The sequence below is a fragment of the Canis aureus genome, chromosome 25 (assembly GCF_053574225.1).
Source record: "Canis aureus isolate CA01 chromosome 25, VMU_Caureus_v.1.0, whole genome shotgun sequence".
In the NCBI taxonomy this organism is placed as follows: Eukaryota; Metazoa; Chordata; class Mammalia; order Carnivora; family Canidae; genus Canis; species Canis aureus.
The window spans coordinates 42079635-42096033 of NC_135635.1; the positions used below are offsets into that span (position 1 = coordinate 42079635).

The 16399-nt window shown below is 38.0% G+C and overlaps 1 protein-coding gene across 4 annotated transcripts in view; it reads left to right on the forward strand.

Moving 5' to 3' along the window:
* Positions 1–16399, forward strand: part of PARP11 (poly(ADP-ribose) polymerase family member 11) — a 44016-nt gene that overhangs the window by 21196 nt on the left and 6421 nt on the right. For 3 of the 4 annotated variants that reach the window (XM_077871408.1, XM_077871409.1, XM_077871407.1), the window contains 5 exons: positions 411–539; positions 1371–1491; positions 3973–4048; positions 7168–7240; positions 7318–7448. In XM_077871408.1, coding sequence (XP_077727534.1) covers positions 462–539; positions 1371–1491; positions 3973–4048; positions 7168–7240; positions 7318–7448 — 479 coding nt within the window. In that variant the 5' untranslated portion in view covers positions 411–461. The remainder of the gene's footprint in view (positions 1–410; positions 540–1370; positions 1492–3972; positions 4049–7167; positions 7241–7317; positions 7449–16399) is intronic. The other variant, XM_077871410.1, reaches the window with a different exon arrangement.

The window sequence follows — 16399 nt, forward strand, 5'->3', positions numbered from 1 at the left end:
ATAATGAGGGTTTAAAAGAAATCTCAGGTGTATTTGGTCATAACTAGTTGTGATAGGATGGATTCTTTTGACCAAATGTGTGAACATATGATAAGACAAATTTCTTGGCAGTATATTGAAAATCTTGAGTGCTTGTAGATATTGACAGAGCTTATTTAAATGGTTGAATGGGCATTGATATATCTTACCTGAGTGTATTATTATTTGTCTTATTTGTTAAGCAGTGATATCCAGCCATTGTAAATGTTTCTCTTCAGAGTCAATATGCCAAAGAGGATGGTATTTTTAAGGGGCTACTCTGGGAAGGACACTTGGAATATAGCTCTTTGTAGGCAGAAAAATGATGTGTAGAAAGTACATCAGTTATTAAGAAAAGCATTTCTTCCTCTGCCTCTTCCTGGCCTTTTCAGGAGACATTTCAGAAAGCAGAGGAATTCCTACCCAAGAGGACTGATAGAGAGATGGACGAGATGGACACGTCGGACACGCAGTGGGGCTGGTTTTATCTGGCCGAGTGCGGGAAGTGGCACATGTTTCAGGTATCTCCTCTCCAGAACGTACCAGAAGGGTTTCAGGTCCACTTAGCGCCACCTTGCTGCCGCACAAGCATACCAGTGCAGACCCTGAAGGACATCAGATAGCTTGACTAAAAGAAAAATGAGAAATCCTTCTAGTCCTTTTCCTTTTCCTTTCCCCAGGTTTTCTCAATCATGTATTTAGAAGAAGCAGTGCGCGTTCACTGCACACACAGAGGGTGAGTGTGACTGGGTTGCATAGTGTCAGTACGGCCAAGCAACTCCAAGTTCCGTTTGGTGGATAAGGAGAAGGGGAAGAGAGCAAGCCCATATTAAGCACCTTGTGTCCGCCAGGTATTATGTTAGATGTTGCAGGTACCTTTTCTACTCTAGCCTTCCAGCAGTTCTGACACAGATGGTAATACTCTGTCTCACAGTCAAAGAGACTAAAACGCAGAAAAGTTCTTGGGATCCGTCCAGAGTCACATTAACAGCTAGTGTGAATTTGAACCCATACTCAAAAGCCTGTGGTCTTCTTTTACTCCCAAGCCTCCTTAACAGAAGATTTAATTTGAGCCAGTGAGGAAATAGCAATTATTGTAATCATTTGTAAAAATTGTCACAACTTGGAAAGAGGGATTCTAAGCAGTTGCTGGAGTGTCTGCTGGAAATCCTGACACCGTTCTGCACACACTGGCTTAGCTGTGATTCTGCTTGTGTGTGGGAACTAGAACAGGCCATCCGTCAGTTCCCCTTGTAGCTCCATGCTCTGTATCTGTGACCACAGAACTGCCTCTGTGGCCAGGCCATTGATGTGAACAGCTGGTAAATGAAACTCTCTGGTTTGTCTTAAAGCCGGATACCAACATTCAGTGTTCAGTTAGCAGTGAAGATATCGAAAAAAGCTTCAAAACAAACCCTTGTGGCTCGATTTCTTTTACTACTTCCAAATTCAGCTACAAGATAGACTTTGCAGGTATGTTTTTTTTCCCTAATAGTTGTGTGTTTTTAGTATATTGATACAGTAAAATCTACAGTTCTGAAGATGAGAATTAGTTGATATATTTGTAAACAGTGAAGTAAATCCTTTGTGTCATATGCAGAAATCTCTCTATAAAAATTCAAGTTTAAATCTTCTTGAGGAACATTACCTTTTCTAAAGGAGAACTTGTATGCCTATTGATACTAATGTATTTGGAAACTGTTAGATATTTTGAGCTTGTGTAACACTTCTTCGGAACATAAAAAACTTTTCAGCTATTGTTTTACTCATCATCCCATCAGCCTTTTGAAGTAGTTGGGAATCTTAGTATTTTGAGAATCAGTCTGAGAGGTTAGTGACAAAGTCATAGATAGCTGGTGATAGTTTTAAGACCAAAGTTTAGCTGAACAAACCATCTCCTATCCTAGTGTCTTTTGCCAAAAAGTTATTTCTGTAATGGACATTGCCTTCTACCATTTTGTGATTTCATTGGCTCTTCTACAGAATAGCCAGCAAATATGGAAATCAGCCCCACTTTGGATTTCATCCATGATATATGGGCGTGGTTTTAGGTATCCCATGAAAAACCTGTCAGATTCAACTCTTTTAGTTTCACACTGTTAGTTTCAGTTGTTAGTTGCATAGAGACAATAGAGACATACAGAACCTGGATGGGGAGGATTTTTTTTTTAAGATTTTATCTTTAAAGTAATGTCTACACCTAACATGGGGCTTGAAATTACAACTCTGAGGTCAAGAGTTGTATGCTCTACTGAATAAGCCAGCCAGGTGCCTAGTAGAGCCTGTTTTGGCTGCTAGATGACTCAGTCCTCTAGCTGTTGCATCCTAGCTTATATGAGTAGTATCTTTATGACAGAGTTAATAGTGTGTTGTGGTACAGTAGGATAGTGAAACCTTAGGAGATCCCTTTGGATGAGCTAAGGCCCAGAAATGGTAAAGGGGGTTTGTCCAGTACGAGGTTGATGCAACCAAATCTCTAACGATCATTGTCCCCCCACACCAAAGCTTGTTTTATTATCAAAAGCTAAAACCATTGTATTCTTTCTCCTGACTAACCATTACTTTTTTTAAAAATGACATTCAGCAGATAGGCTGCCTTTAAGGAGCCCTGACATTTTCTTTTCACTACAGTCTAGACAGAAGGTGTCTACTAGACCTTTTAGACATCTTGTGTACAAGTGGCAGTTTGGAGCAATACTGGGGCATTGTGATAAGCACACATATCAGGCTTCATGAAGAGGATGAAGTTTATCAAAGCATTTGGCAGATAATTTAGCAAGCCACATGTTTCTGAAAGAATATTTTCTAGTAAACTATATTTTGGGGAATACTTTCTCTCAAACAATGCAGTTTATTTAAAAAAATGTCTTTATCAAAGAATAGAAGTCACATATAATAATTCAGTTTCACCAGCCCTCACCATCAAAGGTATAGGTATCAGCATTTCACGTGTACTATTTGCAAAATTAGTCCCAACCATTTGGCCACAAGCCAACTCAGGTGTTCTTGATAAAAATGGTGAGGCAGAAACTCAGATTGAGGTACTGTGAGAAGACAACAAGGCTTTGCTCCCTGTGCTCAGATAATCTTGCTTTTTCCTGCACAGTGGTGATGCCAGTGTGTGCAGAACCTAAGAGAATCCAGAAAGGGCAGAACATAATTTATACCTTATAGCATATGCCTGGATGGGAGAACCTCTTTATTTAGGAATGGAATGCTGCCAGTGAGATAAAGGTACGACAACTAGCATCTCACATTAAGCCTTACTACTTAGCTTTGTGTGAATGAAGAAATGGACCTGGTGATATTACCACAGCTACGTCACAGAAGAGAGAGGAAAATGACACCTTCAGTTAGTTAATTAGTCTTTTATCACTAGAATCTCTTTAAAATATGTATTGAGTCTAGAAAGTTTTCTGTTTTTTGGTATGGATGGACAATTTAGAAAGAAGGCAAGAAATGTACCAATTTCTGAAATTCTGTGAATTATGTAAGTTTTATAGCAGTAACATATCTTTTTATCATTACCAAAATTGTTGGAGAAATCAAAGTACACTTTCCACTTAATAAAACCAACTGGAAGGTTTGGTTCTATAATTTCACTCTCTTCCTAGTACTCTTCATTTTCCTAAGTTTGGAACTCTTGCACTGGAGTATCAGTTTACAACAAGTATGAAACAGAAAGGAGTGGGCCCTGCCTACTGAGCAGCATGAGCCAAGCATCCTGGGCATGAGCGTAGGTCGAAGCCACGCTCCCTGAATAGCACTTTTATGTCGTGATAAGAAGATGAATAGTGAGGTGTCCTTTTTTTTTTTTGAGGTGTCCTTGATAGACTGCGCTTGTCAGCCCCCCAAGATTCCCCATCGCCATGTGGTGTGGCTACACATCTTCGTGACTGTTTACAGCACAGTATGTTCCTACTGCTTATCTAATATATTTGTCTTTGTTTACAGAAATGAAGCAAATGAATCTCATCACTGGAAAACAGCGCTTAATAAAAAGAGCCCCCTTTTCTATCAGTGCTTTCAGGTATTGTAAAGAGAATAGGGATAGAAAGAGTGGGCTTTTCTCCTCTTTCATAGTATTTGACTGAGGAACAAGTAGACTGAAAATGTTTGGGTAATTTAATTATCTTGATGTTTTCATTACTGAATTTCACATTAGTTGATGAACTAACAATATGATTATTTTCTGCCCTGTTTCCTTTCCTGTTATCCTCTTCATTTCCCCTTAATGCATTTACATTTTTTTTATTACTTCAGGACAGTTACAGAATGCCATATGACCTCTGCTATAAGTCCTTAAAATAACTTACTGAAGTAGGTTTGAATTACCTGGCAAATACTCTGACAGAACCATCCAGTTACATGGACCGTAAATCCTTAGGCAGTTGCCCACTTTATCTCTACTTCCACTTATCCCCACTGGGCAACTCCTAGGAGTGATTTCAAATTTGTCATGACCAAAGGAGTCCTACAGAAGGTGGGAGTGCGGCAGGCTGGCTGCACAGCTCTCTGCTCCTGGGGCTGGTCACACGTTTTCCTTTTTGCTCTTCCTGGTTGTGTACAGCCTAAAAAGAAAGGCATAGATGCCAGAAGAGAATAAGTATTTGTTATTCATGTGAATGCAATTGAACGGGAAAATCTTAGAGCATACCTCCTACTTTCTGCCCAAGCAAATATTGGAATTCCTGCTGTTCAAAGAACGTAGAATCAATAGAAGAAAAATGCTAGCATGTGAATTAGAGCTCCTTTGCTCTTCCCAAGGAGCTATTTTGAAAGGATTTTAGTAAGGAAAGAAATGCTTTAAGTTGCTATCAGTTTGTTTCTTACAACTTTTGGCTTATATTTTAGCATCAAGATTTAAAAGCTTTTCAAGTACTTATATAATGAATGCCCTATACTTCTATGGAATATGGAAAATATTATTTTCTTGCCAGCCACATCATATATTTATTCTTAACTACAAGGAATATAATCAAGGAATTACTTAGCTTCCAAGAGTATGTAATCTGGGAGAAAAATGAAATATAATCATAGAAAATGTTAATGTAATTGTATGTTGTTATTTCTGGTGTACTTTGTGGGGAGAAGCAGCACACTGGGGGAGGGGGGTCGATCACTTTGTTCTGTCAGAGACTTTAGAAACCATAGAACAAAGTCAGGAGAGGGAGAGAATAACCAGACTAGAGGACAATAAGCAAGATAATAACAGAGGAGGAACAGTTAAGTAGGCTACAGTAGAATGAGGTAGGTAAGTGGGGACTGATACAGAAATATTTATTTATGGCAGGGATCTATTGAGCATGTATTACATGCAAGATGATTGATTCACATTTCCTACTGGCAAGGAAATTACAATTAATAAGGCTACAGTCTACATAAAATTAGAGGAAAAAAACTTTTCTGAGGCTAACAGATACTTCAGGCAAGTAACAAACAAAACATAATAAAACAAACCCCTCCCCCCAAAAAAAGAAAAATGACAAGAACAAGACAAAAACAAAAACAAAAACCAAACACTGAGGAAAGTACTGGTGCTCATTATCATCAAGGGCTCATCTCTGTAATATCTCTTAGGAATCTCTGAGTAGAAGACCCACAACCCATTAGAAACATATGACTTGACTCATAATAAGAGAACTACAAATTATACCAGACTATTTTTTACTATCAGACTGTCAGACATTCAAAAGTTTGATAACAAGCAATTATGGAGAGATTGTGGGGAAATAGGAATTCTATTTCTGGTGATAATGAGTATAACCTTCAAGGAGGGCATTTTTGGGGCAGTATCTCTCAGAATCCTAAACAAATATATTCTTTGACTCAGAAATTCCATTTCAAAGATGTTATCCTACAGATACACTAGTGGGTATGTAAAATGGCAAAGTGATAACCTTGTTGTTTTGCAGCATTCTTAACAGTAGCAAAAGGTCAAAGACAAGCCAAATATCATCAACGAGGAACCTGTTACATAAATGGTGGTGCATCTGCAGCATGGAACTCTATGCACCTGCAAAATAGATTGCACTTACTCATTCAGCCACTATATATTGAGTGTTTGGGCCAGGTTCTGTGGTAGGGACGGGAATGAGGATACTCTATTGCCTGATACAGAAAGATCTCTAGGAACATAAGAAGTGGGAAAAAATGGCTGCATAAAACATGTTTTTGCTACCATTTTTGTGAAGATTTGGTTTGTGATAACTCCAAAGTCTGAAAACCCTGCTTACTTCATTTTGGGGCAAGAGGTACAATTGGACAGACCTTGTAAGGACTAGAGAGGGAAGGAAACTGCTCGCTGTTTGCTTCTTTATATATACATTCTGAAGATATATGATTGTAGGATCTTTTCAAGAATTACAATGAGCTTTAAAAATGAAGCTAAAACTGGGTGTTATTCTGTATGTTGGTAAATTGAACACCAATAAAAATTATTTTATTAAAAAAAATAAAAATGAAGCTAAAGATAGGCTTGAAATTTATGATTTTCTTTCAGTAACCTCCAGTCCCAAGAGAGGACTAGTATGTTCTTTTCAGCCTTTTGCCATGAAGCCCTCCAACTTATTATCTTTTGTGTTCCCATCCAGTGGCTTCAGCGTGGTGGACAGGTTTTCAAAGTTTCACTGGCCACGCTAGGTGAATTACCTCAGGCTGTGAATGGGCAAAAGAGGGCAGTAAACAAAGAAAAGTTTAGGTTTGAGTTAGAGCTTGAAGGACATTGAATGAATGGCGGAGAAATTTGGATTTTATTTGGTAGGCAGTATCAATCTGTTAAAGAGTTTGTTTATTATCAAGAGTTTGCTTTTCTTCTTGGAAATTCCTTTATCTAAAATCTTCTTTACATTTTAAAGAAATTCTGGCAATTTTAGAAAAACATGACAGAATTAAAAACTGTTTTTGAAATTTTGATGTTATTCAAGATTGGCTGTTTTCCATCAAAGTTATCTGTTCAACACCCAAAAAGCAGCACACAGGAGACATTGAGTAAATATTTGAAAATAAAGAACTGAAGGCTTCAATTAATTGTGTTTGTCACAATATCCCAAACATAAAATTTCAGCTTTGGAGAAAAGGCAAAATTAAATCATCAGCCAGAATTATCACCAGCTTCTAATACTGTATTGTGTCTTTTGCCATTTAAAGTTACATCTGTGAAAATGAGGCCATCCCCATGCCCCCGCACTGGGAGAACGTGAACACTGACGTGCCCTATCAGGTAAGAACAGGGCTGGCGAGCTGCACCGCCAAGAGTGGAAGGGGCCCCAGTAAAACTATGCAAACTTCTTTTTGCAGCTGGTTCCTTTGCACAGTCAAACACTCGAGTATAACGAAGTTGCCAGTCTCTTTGGGAAAACAATGGACCGCAGCAGAATTAAAAGAATTCAGAGAATTCAAAACCTGGACTTGTGGGAGTTCTTCTGCAGGTGAGGCAGCGTCTGGCCCAAGCCCTGTCTGTGGCCTCTAAGGCTTCTGGAGTCTTGGAGAAGGCGAAGCACAAATGTTGACCTGTGTTGCCTTGGCGGTGTTGTACCAGCTGTGTATCTCAGCACGCCTCCTCAGTGTGCTCTCCAGGGGTTGGGGTGGAGAGTGAGATGACAGAGAGCCACCCTCGAGGTCAAGACTAGGCTCGCTTACAGTACTGTGGCTTTCAAGGTGCAGAGCTGTATATTGTGGCTGCAGTCAGCATTAGAAAGGAGTCTAGAGAACTATTTAAGTTTTGTTGGCCTGGCTTTAGTGGCACAGCCCTCTATGTGGAATTAGAAGTCATGGAAACATTGTTGAATTTTCTAAAAAAGCAATTATACCATCTTCCCTGTAGTCATTTGCTTATTTTGTTTTGTAGGACATTGTGAAATACACCTTCAAATGTCCTGGTAGGCACATTGTTATGTAGTAGATTTAAAATTTCAATTGATTACTTAATTTAGGTTGGAAACTACCCATTGGATTGCTCAGTATGCATTTACCCTAAAAATAAAGCCTGTTACAGAAAACTTAAAGGTATTGTCCAAATTAACCTATTATGCTGTATTTTTTAATAACATAAATTACTTAAGATAATGGTTTCCTGGAATACTTTTATTAAATTTATGTTTTTAAAATATGAGCAGACCTTTTTAAAAAATTTATTTATCTTAGAGAGAGCACATGCACACACATGCATGCAAGTGGGGGAAGGGCAGAGAGAATCTTCAAGCAGACTCCCTGCTGAACATGGAGCCCCAGGTGGGTATCCATCTCAGGATCCATGAAATCATGACCTGACCAGAAATGACAAGTAAGTTGCTTAACCGACTGAGCCACCCAGGCGCCCCTAAATATGAGCAGACTTTTAATATTTACTCAGGAAAACTTCAAATAATACAGTCTGATATAATGAATATAATGCATCATAATATAATGTATCAATCATCCTGACTAAACGTGTTAGGATTTACCAAACATAACCTATCTCCTTTATTTCTATTGTTGTTGCTGAAGTATTTCAAAGTAAATCGCAGGCCTTATATATTTGAAAATCAGGCTGACTTTTGTTTGGTAATGATACATGGAATTCTTTCATGTTACTGATGAGTAATAATACAGCCTGAGTATATTCCTGGTTTTATTAGCATAATAGCTTATGATAAAATAAAGGTATTTCAGTGTATATTCTTTACAGTCTTGAGTCTGAACCAAGCCAACTTTTATTTCTGACAATAATGACTTTAACTGAGTTTAGAAGATTTTATTGGGTTCTTCTTAGATGATTCTTTTGTCAAGGAAGATGGAGACCTCTCTCTCCTGTAACTTTATTCTCTCAGTGAAAAAAGATAAATTTTCTAAAATGGTCTGATGAAAACTTAATTCATTATTTTTAATCAGGCCTCTGAAGTGGATTTCAATTATAATTGAATTCATAATTTGAGTTGTCTCAATTCAATCCTAGTGGTAAAATGTACCAGTGAATCCCCATGTTTGAACATTGTATACCAGGAATTTTACTGGAAATCATTTCACTCTGTTGATGCCCTTAATGATTTGGCATAATGTTGGCCTATAGAAATCTCTGACGGTAAATGAACCTGTCACCTGCTCTGACAGTAGAAAATACTTGGTCTCATTGTAAGGACAGCCTGTTATTTTGACATCTTCACAAAGACTAAAAATCCTAGTTTACTCTCATCATCTTATAATCTCTGGCTCACTGTACAGGCAGAGGGTCCCACATGAGTCCATCAGCATGTTTTGATGTTGCTCAGGCCTTTTTGACCTCTCTCCCTTCTTCCAACAAATATGTTATAGCACCTACTTTGTGACAGGCGCTATTCTAGGCATACTTGGGACATAACAGTGAACAGAACCATAACTCAGATGAGGATCCAGGCAATTGCACCACAAAATGAATATAAAAATTATGATAAATGATTAGAGAACAAGGTAAAAGGTAGTCAGAAGATTGAGCATTCAGGAGTTTGTAGTAGAGCTGTTGGAACAGTTTTGTGATTTTCTTCAGTAGCTTTACTTGACTTGGATCGATCCAGACTTGAGGTCAGAGAGTTAGCAGGATCAGACCATACAGGGCCTTACAAACTCAAAACTGAGAGGTTTGAATTTTTTTTTCATGGACAGTGGAAATCCATTATAGAACTTGAACCAAGGGAATGATCAATCCAATTTGCATTTTAGAAAAATGATTTATCAGGCTATACTAAAAGTAGTGGTTTAAAGTAGTGGTTCTCAATTAGGAGTCATTTTGCCCATCAGGGAATATCTGGCAATGACTGGAGATGATTTTTAATTGTCACGTGGTTGGATGCGGAATTAATACTGGCATCAACTAGAAAGAAGTCAGGAGTGAAAAACATTCTACCATGCATAAGACAGCCTCTCATAACAGTCACAAATGGCAGTGGTGCAAAGGCTGAGAAACACTGGTTTAAAGGAGTCCACTGGGTGTTATACTATATGTTGACAAATTGAATTTAAATTTAAAAAATAATTTTTAAAAAAGGAGTCAGAGGTCCAAGAGGGTGGAGGAGTAGAGACTTTAGTTTTGTCTGGTCCTAGGAATTCAGCTAGATAGCTATCAAATCATTTTGAACACTTGTGAACTCTACCAGAGATCTAAGAAAAGAATAGCTGCAACTTTATAAATAGAAAAGTGACCACTTTCTGCAAGGACGACAAGATGGGAAAACTTAGCTCAAAAAAAAAAAGAAAACAGGAGGCAGTACTGATTGACAGGGACCTAATCATATGGATATAAGTAAGATACTGGAGCTAGAGTTCAGAATAATGATTATAAAGATACTATTTGGGCTAGAAAAAAATCATAGATAGCACTAGAGAATCCCTTTCTGGAGAAATGAAAGAACTAAAATCTAAGTTAAAATAAAAAAGGCTATTGATGAGATGCAATAAAAAATGGAGGTTCTAAAAAAAAAATTTAAAAAAATGGAGGTTCTAATGGCTAGGATAAATGAAGCAGAAGAGAGAATTAGTGATGTAGAAATCAAAATGATGGAGAATAAATGGGCTAAGAAGAGAGATAAACAACTACTAAATCAGGAGGGAAGAATTTGAAAGATAAGTGTTACCATAAAGTGAAACAATGCTGGAATTGGGATCCCAGAAGAAGAGGAGAGAGAGGGTGGGGGTAGGGGAAGAAGGTATATTGGAGCAAATTATAGCAGAGAATCTCCCTAATCTGGCGAAGAAAACAGACATTCAAGTCCAGAAGGCACAGAGAACCCCCTTAAAAATCAATAAAAATAGGTCAACACCCCAACATATAATAGTGAAACTTGCAAATCTCGGAGACAAAGAGGAAATCCTGAAATCAGCCCAGGAGAAGAGATCTGTAACCTACAAGTGTAGAAACATTAGACTGGCAGCAGACCTATCCACAAAGACCTGGCAAGCCAGAAAGGACTGGCATCATATTTTCAGGATACTAAATGAGAAAAATATGCAGCCACGAATATTTTATCCAGCTCAGATGTCATTCAAAATAGAAGAATAGATAAAAATACTTCCAGGACAAACAGAAACTGAAAGAATTTGTGATCACTAAACTAGCCCTGCAAGAACTATTAAAAGGGATCCTTTAAGCAAAAAGAGAGCCCAAAAGTAACATAGACCAGAAAGAAACAAAGAAAATATGCAGAAACAGAGACTTCATAGGTAATACAATGGCACTAAATTCATATCTTTCAATAGTTACTCTGAACATAAATGGGCTAAACGCCCCAATCAAAAGACAGTGTATCAGATTGGATAAAAAAGCAAGACTAATCAATTGCTGTCTGCAAGAGACGGATTTTAGACCCAAAGACACCTCCAGAATGAAAGTGATGGTGTAGAGAACCATTTATCATGCTAATGGACAACAGAAGAAGCTGGGGTGGCAATCCTTATATCAGACAAACTAGATTTTAAACCAAAGACTGTAATAGAGATGAGGAAGGACACTATATCATATTAAAGGGTCTATCCAACAAGAAGATCTAACAATTGTAAATATTTATGCCTCTAATGTGAAACCAGCCAACTATATAAGCCAATTAATAGCAAAATTAAAGAAACACATCAATAATAATACAATAGTAGGAGGGGACTTTAACACCACACCCACTACAATGGACAGATCATGTAAGCAGATGAACAAGGAAATAACGGCTTCAAAAGACACACTGGACCGGATGAACTTCACAGATATATTCAGAGCATTATATCCTAAAACATGAGGATATACATTCTTCTGTAGTGCACATGGAACATTCTCCAGAATAGATCACATACTGGGTCACAAATCAGATCTCAGCTGGTATAAAAAAGATTAGAGTGAAAGTCAGTGAAATAGAAACCAAAAAGAACTGTAGAAGAGATCCATGAAACTAAGAGCTGCTTCTTTAAAGAATTAATAAGATCAATAAACCACTTGCCAGATGTATCAAAAAGAAAGAAAAAGGACTCAAATTCATTAATGAAAGAGAAGAGATCACAACCAACACAGAAGAAATACAAACAATTATAAAAACATATTATAAGCAACTATGTGCCAACAAATTAGGCAGTCTGAGAGAAATAGATGCATTCCTAGAGATGTATAAACTACCAGAACTGAAACAGGAAGAAGTAGAAAACCTGAACATACCCATAACCAGCAAGGAATTGAAGCCGTAATCAGAAATCTCTCAAAAAACAAGAGTCCAGGGCCAGATGGCTTACCAGGGGAATTCTACCGAACATTTAAAGAAGAATTAATATCTATTTTTCTGAAGAAGTTTCAAAAAATGGAAATGGAAGAAAAACTTCCAAACTCATTTTTTGAGGCCAGCATTACCTTGATCCTGAAACCAGAGAAAGACCCCACCAAAAAGCAGAATTACAGACCAATATCCCTGATGAACATGGATGTAAAAATTCTTACCAGGATACTAGCCAATAGGATCCAAGAGTAAAGGATCTTTAATCCAAGATTAAAAGGATTATTCACCATGACCAAGTGCAATTTATTCCTGGGCTGCAGGAGTGGTTCAACATCTGCAAATCAATCAATGTGATACACTACATTAATAAAAGAAAGGACAGGAACCATATGCTCCTCTCAAGAGATGCAGAAAGAGCATTTGACAAAGTACAGCATCCTTTCTTGATTAAACTCTTCAGAGTGTAGGGATAGAGGGAATATTCCTCAGCATCTTAAAAGTCATCTATGAAAAGCCCACAGCAAATATCATTCTCAAGGGGGAAAAACTGAGAGCCTTTCCTCTATGATCAGGAACACAACAGGGATGTCCACTCTCACCACTGTTTTTCAACATAGTACTAAAAGTCCTTGCCTCAGCAATCAGACAAAAAGAAATAAAAGGCATGTGAACCAGCAAAGAAGTCAAACTCTCACTCTTCGCAGATGACATGATAGTCTATGTGGAAAACCCAAAAGACTCCACCCCAAGATTGCTAGAACTCATACAGGAATTCAGCAATGTGGCAGGATATAAACTCAAAGCACAGACATCAGCTGCATTCCTACACGCTAACAATGAGGCAGAAAAGAGAAATTAAGGAGTTGATCCCACTTATAATAACACCAAAACCCAGAAGATACCTAGTAATAAACCTAACCAAAGAGGCAAAGGATCTGTACTCAGAAAACTATAGAACACTCATGAAAGAAATTGAGGAAGATACAAAGAAATGGAAAAATGTTCCATGCTCATGGATTGGAAGAACAGATATTGTTGAAATGTCAGTGCTACCTAGAGCAATCTATACATTCAGTGAAATAAGTATCAAAATACCATCAACTTTTTTTACAGAGCTGGAACAGATAATCCTAAAATTTGTATGGAACCAGAAAAGACCCTGAATAGCCAGAGGAATGTTGAAAAAGAAAACCAAAACTGGTGGCATCACAATCTCAGACTTCAGTTTCTATGACAAAACTGTGATAATCAAGACAGTATGGTATTGGCACAAAAACAGACACATATATCAATGGAACAGAATAAAGAACCCAGATATAGGCACTCCACTCTATGCTGTTGGGAAAAGTGGACAGCCATATGCAGAAGAATGGAACTGGACCATTTCCTTACACCATACACAAAGATAAACTCAAAATGGTTGAAAGATCTAAATGTGAGGCAGGAATCCCATCAAAATCCTAGAGAAGAATGACCTCAGCCACAGCCACTTCTTGCTAGACACATCTCCAAAGACAAGGGAAACAAAGGCAAAAATGAACTATTAGGACTTCATCCAGATAAAAAGCTTTTGCACAGCAAAGGAAACAGTCAACAAAACCAAAAGACAACCAACAGAATGGGAGTGGATATTGATAAATATCTTATCAGATAAATGGCTAGTATCCAAAATCTATAAAGAACTAATCAAACTCAACACCCAAAGAACAAATAATCCAATTAAGAAATGGACAGAAGACATGAACAGACATTTCTCCAAAGAAGACATATAAATGGCCAAAAGACACATGAAAAAGTGTTCAACATCACCGGGCATCAGAGAAGTACAAATCAAAACCACAATGAGATACCACTTCACATCAGTCAGAATGGCTAAAATTAACAAATCAGGAAACGACAGATGTTGGTAAGGATGTGGAGAAAGGGGAACCCTCTTACACTGGTGATGGGAATGCAAGCTGGTGCAGCCACTCTGGAAAACAGTATGGAGGTTCTTCAGAAAGTTGAAAATAGAGCTACCTTACGACCTAGCAATTGCAATACTAGGGTTTTACCCCAGAGATACAAAGGTAGTGATCCGAAGGGGCACCTGCACCCAATATTAATAGCAGCAATATCCACCAATAGCAAAACTGTGGAAAGAGCCCAGATGTCCATCAACAGCTGAATGGATAAAGAAGATGTGGTATGTATATACAATGGAATATGAACCAACTATCAAAAAAATGAAATCTTGCCATTTGCAATGACATAGATGGAACTAGACGGTATTATGCTTATTTCAATAAGTCAATCAGAGAAAGACAGTTATCATATGATCTCACTCATATGTGGATTTTAAGACACAAAACAGAGGATCATAGGGGAAGAGAGGAAAAAATAAAGCAAAATCAGAGAGAGAGAAAAACCAATAAGACACTCTTAGTCATAGGAAACAAACTGAGGAGTTGCTGGAGGGGATGGGGTAACTAGGTGCTAGACATTAAGGAGGGCATGTGATGTAATGAGCATTGGGTGTTATATAAAACTGAGGAATAAAAAAAGAAAACCTGATGAATCATGGACCTCTACCTCTAAAACTAATAATGCATTGTATGTTAATTGAAATTAAAAAATATATACAGAAGAAATCCATGTCTTTCTCAAGAGTGGTGAGATAAAATTAAAAAAATAAAAAAGTCACAGAAGCAGGGAGACTAATTTAGGAAATTGTTTCAGTAATTGAACATTAAACTTTGGTTCAGGTGGCCCGAACCAAAGTGGCATTTGCTGTGTTGGAGTGAAGAGGGCGAGTTTGAGATACTAAGAATGTGGAATGATGATTTAATGTGTTCAGTGCAAGGATATGAAAAGGTAACTCCAGAATTTCTGATTCATTTCAGTTGACTAAGGGAATATGGGTAGGAACAGATTTTGGTCTTTGTCTTTAGGGAGGATGGGGAGGAAGTAGTAGTTGATACATGTGTCATGACTCAGGAGAGTGGTATAGGCTAGAAATAATGGTTTTGGTATTATTAGAAAATGTGAGGTCGTAGAAGCCATAGAATTGATAAGATGACCAGGGAGTGTATGTAGATTAAGAAGAGGACCAAGGACTGAACTCTGCAAGGGACGGACAGAGGAAAACTCAAGGCAGAAACTGAGAAGTAACAACACAGAGAGTGGAAGAAATCCAGTAGAAGAGGAAAAGGACATCAAAAGGAAGAAAGTGGTTTAAGCAAGTAGGTGTCATCCTCAGGGCTACATACAAAAGTAGGTGTCATCCTCAGGGCTACATGCTAAGTAAAATAATATTGAATATGTTCTTGGATATTGCAACAAGAAGGTCATTGGTATCCTTGATGAGAACCATGTTGGCAGATTCTATGTTGTATACAGAGCAAATGTTGACAACTCTTCAAAGAAGCTTGGCAGTGAAGAGGAAGAAAGATGTGAGAAGATGGGCACTGTGGAGTTGCAAAGGGTGTCTTTGTTTTGTTTTGTTATAGTTTTTGAATTTAAAGATTGGAGGGATCTGAGCATGTGTAAATTATAGTAGGAAAGAACCCAGGGAGGGAGAGTTTAAAGGACAAGAGAAAGGGAAAGTGTAATTGATGCATTAAGGCTCCTAAAGAGGTGCGATGGGATGGAATTCAGAGAATATACTATACTATACAGAAGGTGCTAGATGAGGGTGGTCCAGTCATGTTTATAGATAAGTAGAGGTAGGGGATGAGAAGAGGGGCTACGTAATGGAGTTCCCTCCTTGAAAAGTTCAGTGTCTTTGGCAAAATAAGAAGTGAGGCAGCCTACAGAGAATGAAGAGTTAGGAAGATGTAGCTAAGAGGGAGAGATGAGGGGAAAGTGGAGATTTGGAATGGCCACTGTGGAAAATGGGAGAGAAAGAGCTAACTTGGGAACCATAGTATTTCCATTGGTGTTGAGGGCTAAGCTGATGTCAGAATATGTGAATTTGGAGTGGAAACCTGGGGATGTTGTGTGATTTATTTCAGCAGTCCATATTTAAGAGCAGAGAGGTGAGGTGGTTAGATTGACCCAGGGGTTGAGATGCGGCAGCAAGGAATTAAGAGAAGTGAAAGCTGCTATCTCATGAAGAATGTGGATTTAGATGAGAGGTTGTCAGCTCTGGCCACCTATCAGAATCACTGCAGAGCTCCTATCACCTATCCCAGGTCTACTGA